Raw genomic sequence first — 23,575 nt, 5'->3', positions numbered from 1 at the left:
CCGTCTATCTGCCTGTATAAAAATGAAAAACAATTGTAAAAACTACTGAATACAATTCTGTTTATCAAACATGTTTTGCTTATCCATTCATTCAGGCTTCAGAGAGCATACTCTCTTTTCCAATGACGCCCTGAACAAATACAACAATTTACAACAATGTAAAATGTAAACTTTTAACAGTTATTCCACTTAAAAGTTGCAAAATTATTTAAAAGCAACTTTTCCAACATCGGTCCTAACATATGGGATATTAAGAGGTGATATTAAGTGAGGTGAGTGAATAAACTGATCATATTTATTAATTTATCTGGACAATACAGACTGGATTTGAAACTGAAACCAGGAAAATACATATATGTGTGTGTGTGTGTGTGTGTGTGTATATGTGTATATATATACATATATACATACATATATGTATGTATGTATATATGTATATATATACATATACATATATATGTATATATATGCATGTACGTATATTTAAATATGTGTGTGTGTATATGTGTGTATATATATGTAAGTATATGAATAGATATTGTAAGTGTATATGTGAGAAACATTGGTCTAACATAGTATGCATGTCTGAAATAAATTAAGAAGAAAGAAATATGTTAAACGTGTATGACAGAGACCATCAGACAATAGTACTGTACAAATCCACACCACAGTTCAACCCCACCCCCTCATATCCTCTGGTTTGGAGAAGCACAGTGATGCATGAAGGATGTGCAGACTGGAGCTGGGCGGTGAGGCTGAGAACATAAGGGAATATTAATGGAAATTTGAAGTGAATAGATTGTGATACAATTTTTAGGAAAGTTTACAGGGAAGAGTAGATTTTTTTATTATACCTTTATTTATATTGTACTGTATTTGGAGCATTTCATCAATTCATCATGGGATTTTTAAAAGACTTTTTTCTTGGCTTTTGGGACTATGAAACCCCAAAGATTATGGTGGTTAAAAACACAACTCTTGGAGTCATTTACAGAGGAGTTCAGTTTATTGTCATCACCTACTTTGTCTGGTAAGCAGTTGTTTTTGTGTATCGCATGTGTGTTCTATGAATGTGCTCATTCTCTCAAATAGACCTACTGATGATAACATGCTTGTTTGATTGGTGAACTATATGTATGACAGGAGGATGAGGATTCAAAGTATTGACGGTCTCAGATGCACACAAAGATGATAATCGGAGAGGTGTGCATGTGTTGTTGTGTGTGTTCTCAAGGTATGTGTTCATTAGTCAGAAAGCGTATCAAGAATGTGAAACACGTCCTGAGAGCTCTGTTTACACTCGCATGAAAGGCTCAGCAATTCGTGGCGATCAAATCCTGGACACTGTGGAATATGTTCGACCCTCAGAGGTACAGAATCTACCACACATTGCATCAATTGAGATGAATCAATATTACTGGGGTCTCTCTCTCTCGTAGGGTGGAGATGTCATCAGTACAATACTGAGACGAGAAGTCACGTATGACCAGAAGCCAGGAACCTGTGCTGAGGTAATAGTCCTTATTTAAAACAGTATAACTTAAATATAGTAAATACTATGTGGTAAATACATGGACCGTGAGGGTCACTCTTGTTTGTTTGCAGTATTTTGGTGTTGCGAAGGCCAACTGCTCGAGAGACTCACAATGTGTCCAAGGAGAGGTTGACTTCGAAGGCCATGGTAATTAAAAAAAGCTCTTCATTTTGAATGGTTGAGTACTTAATTCGAACTTCTCCATCTTTAATTCCATTTGACAGGACGGCGGACTGGAAGATGTATTCGATACTACAATCGCACCTTCAAAACCTGTGAGATCCAAACCTGGTGCCCTATTGAGGAGTACGCTGTGCAACGGTAAGAATGGTTAAATTACTTATAGACAAGATGTCTTGTAAAAATCCATCCATCCATTTTCTATGCCGCTTATCCTCACTAGGGTTGTGAGGGCATGCTGGAGCCTATCCCAGCTGTCTTTGGGCGAGAGGCGGAGTCCACCCTGGACTGGTCGCCAGCCAATCACAGGGCACATATAGACAAACAACCATTCACACTCACATTCATACCTATGGACAATTTGGAGTCACCAATTAACCTAGCAAGTTTTTGGAATGTGGGAGGAAACCAGAATACCTGGAGAAAATCCATGCATACACGAGAGGAACATGAAAAACTTCACACAGAACTCTGATCTCGTAGCTGTGTGGCCTGCGCGCTAACCATTCGTCCACTGTGCAGCATCTATATACAGTTTCAAAAAAGTAAACATGACCTTTATGAAGAGTTGTCCTAAATCTTCCTAAGGGGTGTACGTGTATGTATGCGGGTACTGTTATACAGTACAGTATTTGAGTGACATATAATAAAAATTGGTGTAATGGGTGACAGGAATTGAGGCAACTAGACTGTAATGTGGACTGTAATGGATCCTAATGTAATGTAATAGTCTCTAAGTGTGAATATCTCAGTCTTGTCTAATTATTACAGAGAACCAGCTTTGGTGGAGGCCATCAATTTCACAGTATTCATCAGAAACTCCATACTTTTCCCAAAGTTTGGGGTGCTGAGGTACATGCATACACAAACATGCACATGCACGTATACATTGATTCAAAGTAATTCATGATTGTTCTTCTCTTTGACAGGGGTAATATCAAGGGTGCTTCTAACAAGCGCAAAAGGCATAAATACCTCAATAAATGTCACTATGATGAGGAGAAGGAACCCTACTGTCCAAACTTTCAACTCGGATACATTGCCCATCAAGCCCGGGAGAACTTCAGTGAGCTCTGCAGGACGGTTAGTAGTGTCAAACAGTCAGTAAAAGTACAATATACACCAATTAAACGATTCATTGGGAACAACTGCACATACGTAATGTGATCTAATACAAGAGGTTTACAAAGATAAATATTGGAGCTATACAGCTATTGTTTTGGATCTCCATATATTGTGTAGAATAAATATGTGCAATTTGGTAAAATGTTTGCATATAATTTTCAAAGATACATCGTTTTATGACTGATTTTTCAGGGAGGGGTAATTGGTGTTTTCATCAATTGGGACTGTGACCTGGACCTGGATCCATCCCGCTGCAAACCCAAATATTCCTTCAGGCGTCTTGATCTCAGAAAGGATCAGGCCAACTCTGGGTACAGTTGCAGGTAAATTTAACTGTTTAAAATGTGAAAATTGTGGAAAATGTGTGCTTTTACTTTAATTAACCATCGCCATCACCAAGGTTTGCCAAGTATTATCGCAAGAACGGGATGGAGTCTCGGACACTTATCAAAGCCTATGGCATCCGGTTGGACATCATTGTTCACGGACAAGTAAGCAAAGGATTTATCAGGATGATAGTTATTTCTGAATTTCTGCCGCAACATGGTATTTAAGTATTTCATCATTACAGGCCGGCAAATTCAGCCCAATCCCAACCATCATCAGCACAGTGACAGCCTTGACTTCAGTGGGAATTGTAAATTATTACTTGTTTTTCCTCATTTGTCTAAATCATGAAATACATTCTGACAAAAACAACTTTATTTTCTCGCTCCTACCATATTAGTGTACCATTTTTTGTGACTGGATCATGCTGACATTCATTGACAAGGATGAAGCCTACCGAAAGAGAAAGTTTGATGAAGTGAGTAGCCAATAGTCAAAAGATCATTAAAAGGTTTGTACTGTTGTTAATACCACATTGGGCATCACTTACATGTATCATCAGTGACAACTATCAACCTTCAACCTTGTAATAATTTATATTTGCATCTTCATATAACACACTCATTAGCGTCCAAGTATTTTGGAATAATCCTTCATGTAAAAATGTTTTTTTGTATGGAATTCCATTCATTCAAGCAATCTAATGTAAAGTGCACTTCAAGTGTTGTTTCTTTCAATTAAGAAACATATCCTTCTGAGGCCCAGAAAAATAACTTTGGCAATTTAATATATAAGGTGAAAACAATATGCCACAATAGTTTTTTGGGGTTACTTTCTTGCATGTATTTAGTAATAATTCTTTACTCTGAACAGTGCAATTATTCACAAAACATTATGCAAATTAAGACTGTTAAAACCTGCAGTTTGTTGATCCACTAATCACATGATCAATCAATCAATCTTCAATGTGACTAGTTCTCTGTTTTTCCACTCCAGGTTGTTAGTGAACCGCCAGTGTCCGTTCCTCCTCAACTCCTTTACATCACCAGCTACAGCTCAAACCATTCTGACTTGTCAGACGGTGTGCCGCTGTGATGCGCTCACGGTTGCGCTCTCCATCACCATATTTGTGGCAGAAACAGCCACACTGTACTATATGTTCGCTTAGGGCTTCGCAGCAGCATGTTGCCTGTACTGATAGCTGCAGGTTCAGTTGTTTTCCTAAATGTTGTTGATATAGACTCGGAGCCTTTTCATTCATTTAATTCACTTGTTTAACTGGATATTTCTAGCTTGATGAAGATAGGTGCGGTGAGAGTATATTCATAATGACAGGAAAATGTCCTCTATGAACTCACAGAAATAAAGAAAAGGAAAACAGGCTTTTAAAAAAATAAAACTCTCTCAACTGCCTGGCCTCATTTTGATGTGTTGAACATAATGAGAGGATGCAGAAGGAACCACAGAAGGAGATGTGCAAGACGAACAATGAGCAATAATTCAATAAGACAGTCACTTCCCATAAAATGCTCCTGTAACAAGATTCTGGGGTTGTCTAATCTCATCTGTAGGCCTAGAACAATAGAACAGGCAGTGGTGGAGAGTGAAGAGTTATGGGTCATGAGGCACCAAGGATCATTTCAGTTTGGACAAATGCTGAAATCCATTATGGTTGTCCAGAATAATTAATGAGTAACTGTTGTGTATTGTGAAGTCTGCTCAAAAAACGCGTCTTCATGTACATGCAAAAACATACATATACATGCTTGTAGAACAGGGGTGGGTAACCTGCGGTCCAAATGTCTTAATGTGGCCCACCGGTGTTTCCAAATTCCTTTTTTTAAACCTTTAACAGCTGTACCCGGAAACATGACCCGCAGTGCTATTGTGGGACGCTTGAGTCATAGAGGGAATAATCAGATGCAATCTGTAGCACATACAAAAAACACAACACGTCAACACACACATGATGCACAACTTAACCTACCTATTGCACAATGTCTACACAATATACCCAAACCAAAATTATACCTCTCTCTCGCCCTCCATTTTGCTGCGTTTGTCGCAGTTTTGTTTGATTGCAGAATATGTTGATGAGGTTGTCAAGGAAGAAAACCAGGAGGGATGTTAACATACTCTTACTAACTAGTGTTTTATTGTTCAAAACTCATATTGTTGTTGCCACTGGACTACCCAGCATGCCTTGTGGGCACAGTTTAAGTTATGTTGAGTGCTTAGCTTATCTTTATCATCCACAACATAGTAATAGTTGCTATGCATTCTCTTGCTGTGGTTGTGTTGTATTTTCGTTTTGTAACACCATGACTAAGTATGCCGCTGTCTTTGATGAGCACCGATATATGGACGGCTCCTCAGCCAAATTTTTTCAACCCAATGTGAGCCACAAGTCAAAACGTTTTCCCAAAAACCTGAAAATGACTGATGCCATTATTTCGTGATGTCAGCCATTTGGCGTCAATCATCTAGACATGTATTCTTCTACGATGATTAACATAACATATATGTAGGTTGAGAAATATTTTATTAGAAGATTAAATAAGGGATTATAGACTGAGGTGCATCATAGCATTTATTCAGAAAAGACTAAGAGATTAACATATGGTATAATGTACAAACATTCATATGTAATTTTCAAGGGAGTAGTATTTCGCACTTCACCTGCTATTTTAAAGATGTTTATTAAACAAAATCAATAAATGTTATAGTTTGTGTAGAAGTTATTTAACTAACACAATAAAAGGTCACCAATGCTTAATAATGACACGAAATTCCCTTCAAGCTCATCAAATTTGAAAATAATTGCCTTGGGATTTTGTGTATTATTCAAGGGTGAAAAAGCTCACTAATAATGTGGCTACAGATGGGTGATGGTCCCTAGAGATAATGGACTACTGGACATAATGCGGCTTTTAAATGGACAACTCCAAGGGAATATATTTTACAGTAAAAATATTTATTGACAGGCAAACTGAAAGTTTGAACGCATACATCTTGATCACACATACAATCACAACACAGGGTTCAAACATATCTACAGCCCACATAGTGCAGGTTGCATACAATCAGTCATACAAGTGTATTCACACACATACATGAGAGTGGCACTCATTCAGGCTAATGAACATGTTACTACAAATGTGACAGATGGAGTGTTAGAGCTCAGGTCTGCCTTCAAGGAGCACTCCGACTCATCTGTGGGCTCATCACCACCAACCAGTCAATGGTCTCTTCCAAGAAACTCATGTTGAAATGGGACGCGATGTTCCGAAACACTGTGATCTGCTCTGAGAAGCTCTTTTAAAAAAAGTAAGGATGCAATATTTAACTGAACATGTAAGTGTAACAATAATATGACGCAACACATGTAAGTGTACAAACCTTCTCTGGAAAAGTGAGGTCAAAATCTCCTGCACATTTGCAGTAGAGAGGCATATTTGCTTCCTTTACCCCTTTACATTTGGTACACACCTAAAAATGACACAATAAACCGTTTAGGGCTTAACAGCAGGCTGAAGCGTTACTGTGACACTTGGCTATACAGACTCCTCATCTGTACAGTATGCTGCTGCTTTTGACTCACCAGGTCCTGCAACGAGTAGCTCATCAGTTTCTTCTGCAGGGCCTCCACCAAAGTCATCTCGATGGACTCTGCCTCATACTGGGCTTGACAGTTGGAGCAGAACCACTGAGGCAAGATGGAACCGTCCTAAATAGAGAGGAAATGACAATTGACAATCAATATGAAGATCCAGAAGTAGGACTAATACAAGAGCCTCTGTTGCTATTTACTTGTGCAACAGATGGGTCTTTGCAGAGGTCAAGGTCACGGCAAAAATTGCAACTGTGGCAGATGACTTCAGGCAGTATGTATGTGTTGCAGGGGTCACAAAACTGGGCTTCTTCCGAGAACTCTCCGACATCCACAAGGCGCAGGAGGTCCCTTTTAAGTTTGTTCACCTGGTTCACAATGTTGCTGTCTAGTGAGAGGACCTTAAATACATAACATAAATGTTGGGAAAAATAAATAAACTGATTGACCACTGATGATGCACTGTATGTCTTTGAGAATGTTACCTGGCAGACATATTTGATGAACTCTAGAGCTGGGTTGTTCAGAGGTAAGTGTGAGCCTGGCAAGACAGGGAACATCTCTGAGGGCTGGGTCACATTCCTGGTTCCAGTCACCTTCTTTTGGATTTTTTGTGTGATGGTGAAAATGTTCTGAGTCAGCTCGTTGGACACATACTCCTGAGAAAAAGAGATCATTCCTACGGGAGAGATTTAAAGTATAAGAGATCAAAATATATGGTACAAGAAAACATTTTCACTACCAGGAAGGAGCATCATACCGGGAAGAGCGCTCAAATCCCCGGCTGCCTGTTGGGAAATTTGGCTGCAGCCACGTCTCTTAACTGGTGTTGCTCCAGGAGTGTTGCGTCTCAGCTCCTCTTTCATGCTCTGGTACACTGCTGCAATGTAAGCTGGGGCAGATTGTATTGACATTTAAAAACATTGTTGTATTTGCATTTAAAGTGTAAATGTACTTCATATAGACAACAATGAATGTACTGTGCTTTTCTCCAATTCGTCTTCTTCTACAGCAAAATGTCAGAAACACATCACACATTATAGCATAATGCTGTGCAGTTGTACACCACTGTAATTATTATTATTACATGAATAAGTCACTGACAGTGTTAATCAGCACAGAATATTTCCAACAGTATTGTACTGGAACTGGAAGTAGATTATCCAAGTGTTCCTAATATTGTGGCCAGTGAGTATACGTAACAAATGTGAACCCGTTATAAGAGTCATGTGACAACTTTTATTATGTATTTAGTACCTGACACAATCATGAGGAAGTAGTTCTGGCAGGAAGCAGTTTGCGGCAGATACTGCATTATGTTCCAGTTGCTCTCAATCAAGTCCTCCACTTCCTCTGTATGTGCATCATCCTCAGCATTCACTTCCTCCTCCTCCTCTTCATCCTCACTTCCATCCTCTTCTCCCCCCGTCTTTTTCTTTGGTTTGGTTCCTTCCTAAGAAAACACCGTAACATAGCAGCAATGGGATGTGTATACAGTGTATTGTATGTGTCAATGGAAAATTAACTTTAGGTATGAAGTACCTCTCCATACAGGACGTTGGCGGGAAGCTTGCCCTTCACACCACCATAGTTGGCCGGGTCCATCCAAACCAGAAACTCCCAGCATCGGGAGAAAGAGACAGACAAAGAGTGGAAGATTTCTTTGGAGTGTATGCTAGAAGACAAATAATGTAAATCGGGTTCAGTACACAATTGCAGATGGACACTATATGGAAAAAAGTACAGAGTTTCCCATGACACAAAGTTAAAATGGACACTTCCATTTTTGGGAAGACTTTCTACAAACATTAAGAGTGTATTGGTACTTTTGTCCATTCAATTAGAATCAAGAACATTCATAAGGTCAAAGGACACCAATTTTGACCTGAGTGGGCCTGTCTCTCTCAGTCTTGCTCATCGTAAAGGTGTTTATTGGGGTAAACTGAATTAAATGTTGAGGAATTAAGCAGGGATAATGTGACCTCCCCATAATTTTCAAGGACGGCATGATTTTAAAAAGCAGAATATCAAACCTGTTGGTAATGTATTCCACATAGCCAATGGCATCGTCTATTCTTCGCTTTTTAGTACACAAGATGATCCTGTTGAAGTTTCCGTACACCACAGTGGAGCCAAGACGTTTGAACTCGGCAACCAACCTATCAGCAGGATGAGAGGTAGATTAATAAGACAATAAAAGGTGTTCACAGATTCAAGCCTACTGTGAGAGGGGCAGATTTCACGTGAAATGCCCGCAGTCATCAGAGCTTTCATTAAACACTATTTCCCCACAATCCTTTATCGTTGTTTATATTTTTCTGTCACAGCATCAGATACTAATGACACTCACATTACAGCAAATATGTTATTATACTTTATCTTTTCATGGGACAACATTGAAGAATTGACACTTTAGACACAATGTCGGGCAGTCAGTGCCTGCCTCTTGTATAACGGAGTAAACTTACTGTTGCCTCAAAATTACTCAGCACACAGCCATTAAGGTTTAAACTGCTGGCAACAAAAGTGAGTACTATACAGTACTAAACGTCTTTTAGTCAATTATTCTGAGTGAAACATGGCCTGTTAAGGTGCTCAAGCTCAGTTTCAGGTGTTGACAATTTTCTTATAGCCTAAGTTTTGAGTACTTTCATTTTGTTTTTTCCCCGTAAAACATTTTTGGTGTCATGAGCACAAGAAACATTTACGTTTTAGATCCTGCTCCGTAAAGCAGGCAAGCTCCACGCCGGCAGCATACATGATTCATTTGCAATTTGGATGTGAAGAGTTCCAGAGCTCCAGAGCTCTGTGTGTCGCAAACTGACACTGGTTGCTTGTGACTGGTTTGGGGCTGGGCGGACCTCTCAGCGGCACTCGTTGCTGCTCAGTGAGAATAGAAACTGCAGAACAATACGTGCTTTCACTTTTAAGTCTCCAAAAGTCTCTTGACGACGCCAGGAAAAGTTGCCGGTGGACAAGTGGTTAGCATGCAGGCCACACCGACAGGAAATCTGGGTTCTATTCTCCGCTTAGGCATCTCTGTGCGGAGTTTGCATGTTCTCCTCGTGCGTGTGTGGGTTTTCTCCGGGTACTCCGGTTTCCTCCCACATTCCAAAAACATGCTAGGTTAATTGGCGACTCCAAATTGTCCATAGGTATGAATGTGAGTGTGAATGGTTGTTTGTCTATATCTGCCAATTTCTCCTCTGCTCACTTTTTAGTGTGCAGAGGGTTGACTATGCTGCACAAATACACATGTTTTCCCATCCCACTCAGAAACATCAACATTTCTGCTGTAAATCACAAATATACTTTGTTTACTTTAAATTACTCTTACGTTCAACAAGAAAATGTGTGTCACTCACTGCAGGAAGACCTTCTTCATCATGTTGTGTAGGGTGCGGTGCAGAGCAGGGTCATAGAGCAGTGAACTGGGGGAATGCAGCCAGCGGTAAAAGTGCATCACCTGGTTGTCAGCATACACGTTGTGGTACTGTGTGATCTCTCGGACCCAGCCCACCACCATGCTCTTCAAGATCCTACTCGTAAAAAATGAGAAATTTTTTTTGAGTGCAAAAAAAAACAAAAAAAAAACATGACATCACAGTATGTGTATGACAACGGTGAACACACCTGAAGGTGTTGGAGCAGAGTGCGGTCTCATCATAGCTTGCTAAGGAATTAGCTCCTTGGTTTCCTGACATCATGTCTTCCAAAGAGGCTTGCTGAATCACATCAAAACTAACACCCAAACTGGATCCTCCCTCCATGTCATTGACATGCTGTGACTGGAGGATGGTGTTCACAGCCAGACTCTGCAAGTCTAGCTCTACACACACTGAAAGACAGAACATTGAACCTCACACTAAGGTCAAGATTTTATCCCAGCAGACATCAGATTTATCATTGGGTTTTGTCTGATCTTAGCAAGGGCCAAAAATGCTATCCCCCTGAATTTTCAGTATTGTATACTGGAATGTAAGACAAGATGAGGGTGGGATAGTTTAATAGATTGTTGTCATCTTTTTAGTTTGTTTTTTTGTATTGTGTGTATGTGTGATGTACCTGTAGAGTAGCATCCTTGTGCATTGATCTCAACAGAGCACCGGTCATCACTTTCCATAACCAGACGGCTGTCATCTGCCTCTTTGCCCCCCATGTCTGGCCTTGCTGTGGGAGACAGCCAGAGCAGGTGGTTGTGTTTCCGCAGATGTCTGGCCAGGAACAGGTCAGAACCAAAGATAGATACATCCTGGGGAAGGTTCCCCACAGGTAAGTGGTAATACCTGAAATGGAAAGAGTTAACTGGAGGTTTAGTTCATTTGATGTGGCATCCACAGTGCATAGTTAGTACCTACCTTGCCATATCAAAAGCCTGTGACAGACAACTGTCCAAGTTCAGATAGTGGCGGATCATGCGCCTGGCGCCATGACGCTGCCAGTCCAGTACATTATAGCTGATTTCGTCAATCACATGTACTGGCACGACAGGGAATTCCTCCAGCACAGGCATCCCTGTGGCTAGTCGACGCAACTCCCAATTAGATTGCACAGCGATGAGGGTCGGCCCCCGGCGCTCCTCCTGAGCACAAAAATAAGAACATATATTATAGTACACCCTAGTACACATAATACCTTATTTGTAATATATACATTGCCTTTAAAAAGTTTGGAAAGACTTTCTAATTTGAATTTTCTCCAAACCTTTCGCTGTGATTATATGCCATATCAAGGGATAATGTAGCTTTTTTACCTTGTAGCTTAGCAGTGTGCGTTGCAGTGCACGGTAGATAGCCTTCACATCATTCTCAGCCCGGACTTCAAAATTGTGCTTCTCTGGAGGCAGGAGGTCCTCCGTTGTCTTTTCCAGTAGGGCGGTGCGCTCAGCAGTGTAGACATTACTGAGGTTCGGCATCTGGTTGCTTCTCACCTGCACGTAGAGTAAAGGAGAACAGCATTCTAAAACAAAAAGCGGATCGGAATAAATGATATATTATGTATCTTTCACTTTCATGACTGCAGTCAAATCAGAAAGATGACAAAAACAATGTAAGCAGTGCATTGCTCTTACAGTGTCCAGGACAAAGATGTTGGCTTTGCGCTGAGAGGGGATGAAAAGACCAAAAATGGCCTTGTGACCCTGACTGTGATGGTAGAGGTACATGTGGCGAACACTGCCTGAAAGAACCACAAACATAAAAGACATAGCAAAAAATCTGTATGCTGATGGAAAGACCAGTTAGACACATAAATCACACAAATAGGCAAATTATTGGCAATACCTGGCTCCAGGTAACTGAACTGAGCCAGAGACCTCATCTCCAGATGCTCCAAATCAAAAGTGTCGGCCTCTCTGCTGCCCAGATCTCTTCCAACATGCCTATTTACCATGCAGACACATCCGAGCTGCACTAGGGCACGAAACAGCAAGGGCACCTGAGTGATGGATGCAGAAAATTCACAAATTGCTTAATCACATCTGCACAAAACAAGAAACCAAAAATAAAGTTTTTTTCTAAATTCATTTTACAATATGTTTCAATAATGTGGTTATAATTTGCAGTGGTGTTGAATTGCATTCTTGTATTGAACTCGATTGATTGTGCAAGTACAGCATAGTTAAAGAGGAGTCGAGTAAGTATAAAACTGTTCTGTCTATGATACCTGTGTTTCATAGACCCCTTCAATGTCTGGGGCAGAGAGGTCAGCATTGATCTCGTTGATGTGCTCCTGGTACATGTCCTCTGGCACACAGTACTCATAAAGGTAGTATACCATGTTGGAGCGAGGGAGCATGCGGTTCACCTGAAGACACATACAGATTCAAATAAAAATGTTTCCCACATTTTCTTGAAATCACTGCCCCCGCCCTCACTGTGTACCTTTTTGAATGTGGGTCCCTCCTCCTGTTTTGGGACTTTCTGGTTGACGTAGAAGATACGAGGGATATTGAGCTTCATGCAGTGAAGGTCATTTCCAATTACAGCCCACAACTTGTATAGCCCAGGGTGGCTAGTTTCTGCAATCTGAAAGACATCATATTTATTTAATTAACATATTTATGTAAATTATTTTCAATACAGAGGGTTGTGTTGATTAGCTAATTTATGCCCACCTGCACTATTTGCCAGGGCATGTCCAGGATGCTGCGAGCTGTTTTGCGGAGGAAGCTTCCCAGGCCCGTGCTGGGACCATCTCTGATCACTCCACCGCCTACAGGCTGGGACTCTCCATCCAGCAGCCGCCTCCTCTTTTTTCTCTCCTTCCTCTGCCTCAGCTGCAGCTCCCATTTTTTTTTATGGTAACGCAGCCACACAAGACGCTCCTCCTGTACAGGGACACAGCTTTGAGACTGGTTTGACTGAAGATGCAACAGATGCTGTTTTCATCAGTCTGTTTTTGGTGCAATATCCTGCATAGAGTAAACTGAATTATGTTATGAAGAATCTAAATACTGATAAGTAAATGACAAAGAAAGCATAATTGGAATCTGGTCTCAATTAGAATTTTATAGCAGGCAAATTTTCTGGGAATGTAGCGAGTGGTCTACCTTTGTTGTGCCGGTAGGTGGTGGTGGTCCAAGGACCTCCCTCCATGACTGGGTGAGTTCAAGATCTTGAGACTCGACCTGGCTGTCCTCCCCCTGAGATGTTCTCTTCCTCTTAGTGCTGATAGGGATGGCCGGCTGCAGAGGCCTCACTGGCATCCCAAAGTCCTCCATGTCGGGAACTGGACGGCCTGCGAGGGGCTGATGAGCCACCTGAAGGAGAACCACAAATATTAATCGCAACATGTGGAGCAGGGACTTTATTGAATTACACCAACATTCAATTAGATTTTTTTATTTACTGTTGGTAAGTTAGTGTTTTGTTTAACACCTAATACTCCAAAATATGATTCCTTACCCAAAAAATGAGTCTTTTTGTTGTGATGTTACCTACCTGCCTCTTGCCCTCACTGGTGAACAACTCGCTGATTTTCTTTTGCTTGTAGATGTCATTTTTCTCAAGGAGTTTCTTGTGAAGCCAATCGGGATGTCGCACTCGAGGAACTGGATTCTTCACCTGATAATCAAAATAAGGCAAACAGGCACTAAGAATAGAATGCTTTGTTTGATTGAAAATGTCAATAAGGGCAGTAAACATATATACATAGATTCAATTAGATGTCACTTTTGTCTGATTATGGATAGTCATTAATCAGACCATTAATCCATCCATTCATCCACCCATCTTCAACTGCTTATCCTGTTCAGGTTTGTCGGAAGCTGGAGCCAATGGCCACTGACTTGTGGTGAAGGGAAGACTACATATTGTACAGGACTGGTTGCTAGTCAATCAGTTGGAACATATAAAGACAGACAAACATTCACACTTTCACTGAGTGGGAACTGAACACATGCTGCCAGAACAGAAGTGAGGCAAGTAAAACACTGAATCATCTGTGATTTCCATTATTCCGTTAATATTACCTGTTGGAGAGCTGCAGGGATGGTGATGATTTTCTGGATGGCACTTCCAAGCCTTTCTATGTAGTAACTCCAGTCCAGAATCTGCGAGGACCAGACAACCAAGACAACGTCATGCAAGATGAGATCACTTTGCACAGGAATCTATACGTTTGCAGGTCATAACATTCCAAATCCTTACAGAGCGAATGTCGAAGTCTTGCAGGCTGGGCATCTTGAGCCATTTACGCAGGAAATGTTTGGTCACACTGGTCTCAGCTTGGAAGATGGCCAAAGGAATGGCTCTAAGGGCAGAAACACAAATTAACCAGGGAATTGCTTGCCACCAAAAGCAAAAACATGATCACCAAATTCAGTTTTTGCCTATCATAAAAGCAAAGCACTAACAAGCTATTTCTGACATTTTCCCACCTCTCTGTGACAGGAGATCCTTCTGGCTTCCGTGAGATAACGTAACGGCAGCTCAGACCAGCGTCCTTCACCATCTGGTCTCCCAAGAACTCTGCCAGTCTCTTGGCTGTGCTGATGGAAGTGGACTTCTGCTCTCCGTAGTCCTCCAACTTCTTGGACATGGAGCGATTCTCCGAGATTAAGTCAAACAGCTCTGCATCCGGCATGTTGGCAGCCTGAGGAAAAAAAAATGAAATCACCCATCAACATGAAGACTGAGCATTTTCTGTTCAGTGTAGTCAGTATTGTCATATTGATAAGTTGACTCTCACAACAACAGGTGGGGCACTACCATTACCTTGCTGTACAGGACATCCAACCAATAGTCAGCCACTTTGGCTACAGAGGCATAGACCTCGTCCAGGGTGGTACCTTTGAGGAAAGCCTCAAACACAGAAGACTGGAAAATCTTAATGAGCTGCAGTTCCCCTCTTCTTTTCACTTCAAAACCCTTCAGCTCAGCCAGGGAACCATCCTCATTGAAGACAGCATACCTAAAATGAAAAGGCTAACTTAACAAAAATAACAATTCTCTATGGAGGAAATATGGTATCTATACCGTTTCTTCAACTTCTTTCCTTCTTCTTTAGAGGCAGGCAGAATCATGGCTAGATATGGCCCATCCACCTCAAAAAATATGCTGTTTTCTGCCCTGATGTCGTATGTCAGTGAAGCAGGATCAACAAGCTCGTGATACTGGTCATTGGTGAAGCCCTCCTTCACCAGAATATTCAGCATGGCACCTGGATAGGAGATGGTCACCTTGGGCTTCTTCTCATTACTTGTCTTCACTACAAAGTTCTCTGGGAAGGTGTTGGGTAGGACACACCAGATACCGTCAGTGTCCAATTCAAGTGGCCTCCTGAGTCACGAAAAAGTAGACAGCAAACAGGTGATACACATGGAAGTCTATTGGTTGATTGTGTAATATCATGTGCTACTCACCCAATTTGTTCAATGAGCTCTCGAGCTTGAGTGATGATGTTGGCACCCGTGTAGCACACAATGCCTGCCATCTCCATGGAGTACCAGCGCGCCCTAAGCAGTTGAGATTGTGTCAACACGCGCCAAATATGGAGCAGTGGATTTTGTTTGAAGAATATTAGGACTGCTCCAATAAGGGTTTTATGCTGCCGATTCCAATTATTCATGAGTGAAATTGTCAGATACTGATCACAGGGATTACATTTTTCAATTTATTTATGAGGTGCGCTATTAGCCAGGGGAGGGGAACTGATGCTGCGCCATGAGCCTCGCAAACTCACCATACTCAAGTGTGGCAAGTGTTTGTTCTTCAAATGCTGTGCTAAATTAAAGCCTTTATTAGAACCTTATATCACTCTCACAAGTGGCAGGTAAGTTTCACAAGGCCTGCGCAGTGTGAAGAAGAGTGAGCGGGGGACTCTTCTCCAAGACGTTAGCGCAAGACACTACACTGCACGCACACAGGCAAACATGATTGGCTTTCGTGATTGCCGTTGAAAGGCATTTATCTTTGTATGCTGATCACATGCTTTTCCATGGAAATCAGCCAATAGTGATTGGTGGTTGATCGAAGGGAGCATCCCTAAAGAATATAGAATTAAATCATACCCTTTCCTCATGACGTAGCCATAAAAGGAATTGAGGATACACTTGTGAGCCAGCTGAAGAGATTCATACAGGATCTCCATGTTCTTGCAACGCTTCACCTCTGCGGCGTCTCCAATGTCTTGAGCAGAAGACAGTTTCTTCTTCCACACCTTAAGGAACAATACATACAGAAAACATTTGAGAAAAGCAGTTTTGTGTGTGGACAAGAGGAGGTGAGATTACAAAATTTTGCAGACAAACTCAAATTAATCCCCCTATTAGGACTGTTAGGAGTAATTTAGGACTGGTTCAATGGATACTGCCAGAAGTATAAACTGTTGTGCATCTCTCATGATACAATACGCTCATTCAGATATTGTCTACATGGTAAAATTACTGAAGATTTGTTGTGATTCAGTGCTGAGTAATTCAAAGTGAATCAGATGTCCTTAGTGGATGATATGATCAGAGGGGAACAGCCAACACGATTGTCTATGTTGCAAAAGCATGTACCTTGTGCAGCCCTTTGAATTCATATCGTCTATCCCTGAACGCTCGAACAGTGTCCACATAGAAAGAGTTTTCCCTCTGACAGATGGTGGTGACTCGCTCCTCCAGCCTGGTGATGTGTATCTTCTTATAGGCCTTTTTGCAGTAGTCTGACACAAAGACAACTTATGTAAAGACTGGCTTTGACAAGAAGAACATCAAAACATCAAACTAGTGAAAGAAAAAGAAGCACCTGCAAGACGTTTTTTCTCATGCTTGGCCTGTTCCTCTCTGTTGAGTGTATGGAATGCTCGAGGGGGTCCATTCGGGAAGAATGGGGGGAATTTCTCGGACTCCAGTTGCTGCTGAATGCGGTGGAACTCACTGCGGCTGGCGGGCACTACAAGAGAAGGGTGTGACACATTTTTTGGTACTCTCCATTAGCTCCTTGAGACTTTTTTGTGATGCTGTAAAAGCAGCCACACATGCAACACAAACTTACTGATTTCGCCTCTCCACTGCCAGGCCATCCTCCTCTGACATGTTGCGCCTGGTTTATTAAAGTCACAGGCGGCACAAGTGGCCTCATCTACCATGGCTGAAGGCTGGGTGAGATGAGGAGTAGTTTAGTGTTTCGTTTTAGTGCATATATAATTAATTTTCCTGTATGTTTGGGTTTTTTTTTTTACCTGTAGGCGATTGGTTAGGATGATATTAGGGTACATTGCTCCAACATCAAGATGGTATATGAGTGGGCACTCAATCCTGTTGGGAACTTCTTTCAGTGATGTCAGCTTATTTTTTATTTCATCGCACACCTGAAAACACACCAGAGAATTTTCTACAAACTGGAATACATAGATAGACTTCCTTTATTGTCATTGCAAGCCGGAACAGGACTCACATTCATACGTATGGACAATTTAGAGTCGCTAATTAACCTAGCATGTTTTTGGAATGTGGGAGGAAGCCGGAGTACCCGGAGAAAACCCACGCATGCATGGGGAGAACACACAAACTCCACACAATGATGGCCGAGGCTGGAATTGAACTTGGGTCTCCTAGCTGTGTGGCCTATGCGCTAAGCACTTGATCACCGTGCAGCCACAACCAAATTATTGTTATGAAAATGAATTTGTTTTTGTGCAACCTACTAACTCATTAGCAAGTAAAGAGAACAAACTTATGATCCAGTTGTTATAAGTAAAAAAAAAAAAAAAAGTTAACATACTTCATTAAAGTTTGTGACTTGCTCCAGAGGTATTTTCTCCTCTTCCTCAATGGCGTGACGTATTGTTCGCTCAACTCTTTGACTAAGGAAGTCAAATGCAGCTGGGTTCTGTCAACAAATCAATCATCAGTTAAAAGCTATTTGCAAAGAATTAAAGTGCACAGAGGTGGACTGCACCATTTTGAAACGACAAGGGATGTCACTTCGGAAGACTCCGGACTCCAGGGCCTCCACATGGCCACCCACGTACGTCTCAGAGTCCAAGACGTGTCCGTCATCGGTCAGCTTGTTGAATACCTGCTCCTGTTTGTTGGGGAAGATGATGTTGGCGTGGAAGGCCTGCACCATGAGGAGAGCCTCACATAGCGTGCCAGAGCCCTTACGCAGCACCTGCATTTAGAGGAATACAAAAGCAGTGTCTAACAGTGGAAGTCATGACCTGTAATACATTGAACATTGAGTATAATGCATAGTCAAACCTCATCAGGCTCCATAGGGATGATGGTGCACAGAGCAAAAATGAAGGGGTGAACATATTTCATGTAGAGGTAATATGTGGCCACGGCATCTGACACAGAGTAGGTGGCTAACGTCTGACAAAAAAAAAAAACTTTAATAAGAATTATTGCCTTTCTTTATCATGAGCTGGCAGATGCATTCCCATACCTGTGGTTCCTCTGTTGCCATGCGGCACATCTCTTCTGGGTCCAGCTCCACAGGGTCATAGCCCAGTTTAGCCTTTGCTGCAGCCTTCAAATTATGACTTCCCACAGGGAGGTAGCTGTCTCTCTTCACCCACCTGACGCACAAGAGAAACAGACTTATAAATCAAACCCTGCTCCTTTCGGGCAATTAAAGAAACAAATAACCTAAATACAACACAAAGTTCTGATGCAACAAATGCAAAAGAAATGTTATCGTTGATTGGAGTCAGTCAAAATTAAAATATTTGTTTAATTCAGAATTTATGGACAAGTGCAGTTTCAGCACCGAGTTCACCCCGAGTACTGCATATAGGATATAGATGTCTATATACAGGCCTGCACGATGGACGAGTGATTAGTGTGTGCTGTGGAGTTTGTATATTCTCCCCGTGCATGCATGGGTTTTCTCCGGGGACTCCAGTTTCCTCCCACATTCCAAAAACATGCTAGGTTAATTGGCGACTCCAAATTGTCCATAGGTATGAATGTGAGTGTGAATGGTTGTTTGTCTATATGTGCCCTGTGATTGGTAGGTGACCAGTCCAGGGTGTACCCCGCCTCTCGCCCAAAGACAGCTGGGATTACTGCGACTGCAGTATAGAAAATGAATGAATGTGTATATACTAACGTAACGTCATGGGGTTTCGCCTGGATGTTTGCCTTGGTGTTTGTATGCGTGGACGTACAAAAAAAAATCCAGAACTGAATTGGCAACTGCTGTGACATGGAGAAGGAGTTGGATTTAATAAGCTCTGCTTCTTCCTGCTCCTTTTCAGACACATGTAGCAATAAATTATGTATCGTGTATATGTGTTGCATTTCAATGTAACATTGTATGCACGTTTGAAATAAATCAAATCAAAATATGCTGTACAGTACTGTGCAAAAGTCAGAGTCCACCATTAGATTTGTTGTTTTTCCCATAATGACAAATATAGTATCTAACTAGAATGTGCCTCAGTGAAATTAAACCTGTACCAAGGCTGAACTGATAACAAAAGTAAAAAAGAAACCCAATCGAGTAAGACCTTTGCACAATACAGTAAAAGCATCATAACACTATTCAATGTAATTTTTCCACTTGCAATCATGTGTTTTTTTCTACATGGTGTCAAACCTTAAACAGTCCATGTGGATGGCCTGACTGGCCTTATATTCTCCCTGGTTGTCCTTCTGGAAACCAATCTCCCTGTGCATGCTCAGTCCGTGCAGGGATGCTCTTGTTTCAACAAAAGGCCTGTAAGAATTGCAGCAGCGTTAGAAAGGATAGATGGTAACAACAAAAGATGTTCATGTGTTATGGATAAAAGACTGGAAAATAAATTGCTCACCAATCAAAAAAGTCTCCATTGTAGGTGACAAAGATGTTCGGCTTTGTTTCTTGAACGTGATCAAACCACCTTTGAATAAGTGCTGCCTGATGTCATGAAACAATATGTTACAATGACAATGGTATGCTAATAATTAAATACTATGTTGTCTGGAAAAATGTACCTCATCATCCTCATTGAAAATAGTGAAAGGACCATCATATTCAGGTTTGGGTGTGAACTCAAAGTCCTCGATGTTCTCAGAGACAATCTCTCTGTTTGTGATTAGAAACCCCTTTAAGAAGAAACCAGTAAGTTATAGCAACACAAACATCAAATAAATTAAAAGTCGACAGGACATAAAACACACCTGTCCATCTATCATGTATGAAATCATCATAATTTGGTCTGTCTCTGCATCTGGGAATTTTAGTGGAAGTTTGGTCGTCTCAATGTCAAAAGCCAAAACAACTGGGTCCTAAAAGTAAGAAAGAAAACTTCTTTATGGTGCGTGAATGCAAATGACAAACGATATGAATGGCAAAAATCTTCATACTGGTCGTTCTACAAGATCATCTCGTCGAACAATCTCCGGTGGGTAAGTGCTGCCTCTATATCGAACGTTGTACCAGTGAGCCTGAGAAATAAAGAAGATAAATATTAGAAGTTCAGCAATGATTCAGTCTTATATTCAGAAGATGTAATCATGTATATTCACCACATGGATCTTGAGGTCGATGGACACGCGCACGTGGTAAGGCACATCATACTCTCGCATGTCCACGATGTTGTCTAATTGGTCGGAAATACTCTTGGACATCCCATCTTCCTCTGCTAAGGTCACACTCATGCCTGATAGAGCACTACAAAGACAGCAAGGGAGTAGAAAGCCATGAAAAGTACAGCATTAACAGAGCGATAGAAGTGTTTTGATCACTGTTTGTCGGTGATGTGCATTAACTAAATAATTTACACAACCGATTTCCATGAAAGTTCATTACATTTTGGTGCATTATAAATGTGGACTGAGGAATTTATTTTTTCCATTCCATTAAGTCACTATGGATTCATTCCTTTTTCCTTCGGAGTGCAAATGGTGCATCTTACGGTCAGAGGTGGTTTCAAGTAAGTCTTTAATCTCAAATCAAGTCTCAAATAAAGCCGTGCACATCTCACATTACGTCTCAAGTCAAGACAAGACAAGTCGAGCCAAGTTCAAAGCCACAGGCTTGAAATGTTCAAGTCCTTAGAAGTCATAAACATGGTTTATTGTCCACATTTGAACAATGTAACAATCTATTACATTTGACAAATTGATGCATTTTAAATTGATTTATTTTTAGGTCCAATTCCATCCTCGGGCATGGAGTTTGCATGTTCTCCCTGCGCATGTGTGGGTTTTCTCCAGGGACTCTGGTTTCCTCCCACATTCCAAAAACATGCTAGGTTAATTGGTGACTCCAAATTGTCCATAGGTATGAATGTGAGTGTGAATGGTTGTTTGTCTATATGTGCTCTGTGATTGGCTGGCGACCAGTCCAGGGTGTACCCCGCCTCTCGCCCGAAGACAGCTGGGATAGGCTCTAGCACCCCCACAACCCTTGTGAGGATAAGCGGTAGAAAATGAATGAAATAAAATAATACCATTCTCAAATATTTTCCAGTCATCAGACTGAAGTACTAAAGCCATTGATGTGAAAGTCCAAGTTGAGTTACAAACTTGATGTGCTGTCTAAAGTCATCAAAATTGTGATTCACGTCTGGGCCGAGTCCACACCCTAGTCTCTGTGAACCACTTAATAGCCTGCTAACATACAGGCTATTATGTATGCTATAGTTTTTTCACATATAAAATTCTCGTTTTGCTATTTGCGTCATGAATGGAACTGTTTCTTCACCCCGGAATCAAAACTGGTACAGTCCTGTTGCTGTCTTTTGTGTTATTGTTTTCAGGTGTGGATTCCACAATTTAACAGGAATATGATTAGAGGACGACCAACGCATCTGTGTGTACAGTATAACAAAAACAGAATGAATAAAAACCTCATTTTAACCAGATGTTCTAAAGAAAGAAATACCTTGATAGCATTGACGTGTAGACATCATTGGACTGCTCTCTTTCTCTGTTTTTTCGTACCGCTGGGGAAATCTCCCGCTTCACCTTGATGAGGTCATCTACAGTGTTGAATGACAGCTTAATGTATCCCCTCTTTAGTCCAACCAGGTGGTTCGGCTGGGCATCAAAAGAGCAGAATTGTTGGCAAACAAGTCATTATTACTTTTTATACAACAAAAATCTATCTCACCAGTTCAAGATCCTCTTTTGGGAGAATTTCAAGCTTGGACACTTTTCCTTGGAACTTCCTTGACAGATATGAGATAACTTCTCTTTCGCAGTTCTGCAAAAGTGTTCTATTAGCATTAATAGATTGTGGGCCATGACACACATTTCCTGACCAGAATTACCTTTTTTGTTGCAATGTAAAAATAAGGCTTGAAAGGGAGAGCAACCTGTAGACAGATTAGGTATAATTAAATAATGACTGTATACAGGTATAAAGTGTGTTACAATGCAGATAAATAAAATATGGCCAAAATTTTTTGGGAATATATCTGTCCAACTGCCTTTTGGTGACTTGGTGACTTTTTTGGCCAGGTATTTTATCTGCTCCGCCCCCAACAAACCTTAAACCTGCTTCCATCCTCCTGAATAAAGTAATAGTCCACAGCACTGATCATTCTCTTGTCTTCATCCAGGATCTCAGCCTGTGAGTGCATAGAGATACAGAAATATTTGATTGCAAGATTTAAATGAGAAAAAGGTCAATTTCACAGAAAATTGTTGGCCTACAGGATGCATGTTGATCAACCAGCCAGTTTTTTCCCCAGGTTCCTTCATCCTCTCGAACCCGAAGCGGCTGTCCATCTCGTCTGTGAACTGGCTCCGCTCCAGCCTCTTGAGGGCCGACATGGACGAGCCATCATCCCTAGATTAAACACAACGTTTCCCATTATTCACTATTTAAACGGTAAATAAGCTAGCGTCATATTGTTTTTATCCAAGACTATGTGGAGAATGAATGCGGAACTACTTACTGGTTCTCTTGATCTCCACCTTGACCTCGGTCCGATTTGTACCTTCCACTATTTTGCAACACCATTTTTCGTGGTTACCTGCTCCGATTTGGTGTCATTTATAAGAAAAAAGTCGCATTTGTTAATATTTAGGAGATACTTCAAACTTCTGTTCTTCTTCCTCTGACAGTGGAAAGCCTTGTGTTTTCTTAGTTTGGCGCGTTCACTCTGGCAACTTCCCGCGAGATCAGCACAGAGAAGGCGTCAAAGCAAGATCGTGTATTTTGAGCAGACGTAAATTCTGTAACGCTTTGGGGTGAGTTTAATCATGGTTTTGTCTTGAACGAGTGTGTCAACATAACCTGGCAACATTTATTTAATGCGGTACGTTCAGTGATGAGCCAGATATACACATCGCAATAAAGTGGTTCTGACGTGTCTTAGTTACAATAATACGAGACACACACGAAAAGATCTACCAAATGGAAAATACCATGGCT

At 41.2% G+C, this 23,575-nt stretch overlaps 2 protein-coding genes across 6 annotated transcripts; one reads left to right on the top strand and one right to left on the bottom strand.

The window, feature by feature from the left end:
- The first annotated feature begins 120 nt into the window (after nucleotides 1-120).
- Nucleotides 121-4,818, top strand: p2rx2 (purinergic receptor P2X, ligand-gated ion channel, 2). 5 transcript variants are annotated; one of them, XM_058070366.1, is made up of 13 exons: nucleotides 975-1,030; nucleotides 1,144-1,234; nucleotides 1,312-1,370; nucleotides 1,440-1,511; nucleotides 1,606-1,681; nucleotides 1,759-1,855; nucleotides 2,486-2,566; nucleotides 2,644-2,797; nucleotides 3,032-3,162; nucleotides 3,240-3,330; nucleotides 3,411-3,476; nucleotides 3,567-3,644; nucleotides 4,163-4,818. In XM_058070366.1, the coding sequence occupies exons 2-13, from the start codon at nucleotides 1,177-1,179 to the stop codon at nucleotides 4,259-4,261; spliced, it is 1,062 nt and encodes a 353-aa protein (XP_057926349.1). In that variant the 5' UTR covers nucleotides 975-1,030; nucleotides 1,144-1,176; the 3' UTR covers nucleotides 4,262-4,818. The 5 variants fall into 5 exon arrangements, with proteins under 5 accessions (XP_057926351.1, XP_057926350.1, XP_057926348.1 ...); XM_058070368.1 differs by lacking the exons at nucleotides 975-1,030; nucleotides 1,144-1,234 and adding an exon at nucleotides 121-272 and having other exon boundaries at nucleotides 1,250-1,370; XM_058070367.1 differs by lacking the exons at nucleotides 975-1,030; nucleotides 1,144-1,234 and adding an exon at nucleotides 121-272 and having other exon boundaries at nucleotides 1,235-1,370.
- Nucleotides 4,819-6,136: 1,318 nt separating this feature from the next.
- Nucleotides 6,137-23,330, bottom strand: pole (polymerase (DNA directed), epsilon). Its single transcript, XM_058072091.1, has 48 exons — nucleotides 23,097-23,330; nucleotides 22,852-22,987; nucleotides 22,686-22,766; nucleotides 22,467-22,511; nucleotides 22,307-22,399; nucleotides 22,079-22,233; nucleotides 20,719-20,863; nucleotides 20,557-20,637; nucleotides 20,371-20,478; nucleotides 20,185-20,295; nucleotides 20,022-20,107; nucleotides 19,808-19,927; nucleotides 18,653-18,785; nucleotides 18,466-18,579; nucleotides 18,164-18,376; nucleotides 17,987-18,094; nucleotides 17,445-17,573; nucleotides 17,258-17,360; nucleotides 17,009-17,155; nucleotides 16,780-16,925; nucleotides 16,288-16,436; nucleotides 15,640-15,732; nucleotides 15,254-15,556; nucleotides 14,993-15,188; nucleotides 14,656-14,870; nucleotides 14,426-14,528; nucleotides 14,248-14,328; nucleotides 13,718-13,840; nucleotides 13,327-13,536; nucleotides 12,892-13,104; nucleotides 12,659-12,802; nucleotides 12,441-12,581; nucleotides 12,059-12,212; nucleotides 11,848-11,954; nucleotides 11,530-11,706; nucleotides 11,135-11,358; nucleotides 10,842-11,062; nucleotides 10,410-10,614; nucleotides 10,142-10,315; nucleotides 8,810-8,935; nucleotides 8,319-8,451; nucleotides 8,034-8,229; nucleotides 7,537-7,668; nucleotides 7,262-7,455; nucleotides 6,977-7,177; nucleotides 6,768-6,893; nucleotides 6,566-6,655; nucleotides 6,137-6,481 (listed from the first exon to the last, which is right to left on the bottom strand). Exons 1-48 carry the CDS (start codon nucleotides 23,159-23,161, stop codon nucleotides 6,359-6,361), a joined length of 6,873 nt encoding a protein of 2,290 aa, XP_057928074.1. The 5' UTR covers nucleotides 23,162-23,330; the 3' UTR covers nucleotides 6,137-6,358.
- Nucleotides 23,331-23,575: the final 245 nt, after the last annotated feature.

This window comes from Doryrhamphus excisus, chromosome 4 (assembly GCF_030265055.1).
Source record: "Doryrhamphus excisus isolate RoL2022-K1 chromosome 4, RoL_Dexc_1.0, whole genome shotgun sequence".
NCBI classification, from domain to species: Eukaryota; Metazoa; Chordata; class Actinopteri; order Syngnathiformes; family Syngnathidae; genus Doryrhamphus; species Doryrhamphus excisus.
This window is presented reverse-complemented; position numbering and strand designations above follow the sequence as displayed.

What these genes read in the sequence shown, in the direction of transcription:
- p2rx2 (XM_058070363.1), top strand. Translation starts at nt 900, where the DNA reads ATGGGATTTTTAAAAGACTTTTTTCTTGGCTTTTGGGACTATGAAACC. An exon ending in AATATGTTCGACCCTCAGAG is followed by an intron (nt 1,371 to 1,439) that starts GTACAGAATCTA and finishes TCTCTCTCGTAG; the next exon opens with GGTGGAGATGTCATCAGTAC. An exon ending in TCAGTGAGCTCTGCAGGACG is followed by an intron (nt 2,798 to 3,031) that starts GTTAGTAGTGTC and finishes CTGATTTTTCAG; the next exon opens with GGAGGGGTAATTGGTGTTTT.
- pole (XM_058072091.1), bottom strand. Translation starts at nt 23,161, where the DNA reads ATGGTGTTGCAAAATAGTGGAAGGTACAAATCGGACCGAGGTCAAGGT. An exon ending in ATCCACATGGACTGTTTAAG is followed by an intron (nt 18,786 to 19,807) that starts GTTTGACACCAT and finishes CTTGTGCGTCAG; the next exon opens with GTGGGTGAAGAGAGACAGCT. An exon ending in CACCTACCGGCACAACAAAG is followed by an intron (nt 13,105 to 13,326) that starts GTAGACCACTCG and finishes GTCCCTGTACAG; the next exon opens with GAGGAGCGTCTTGTGTGGCT.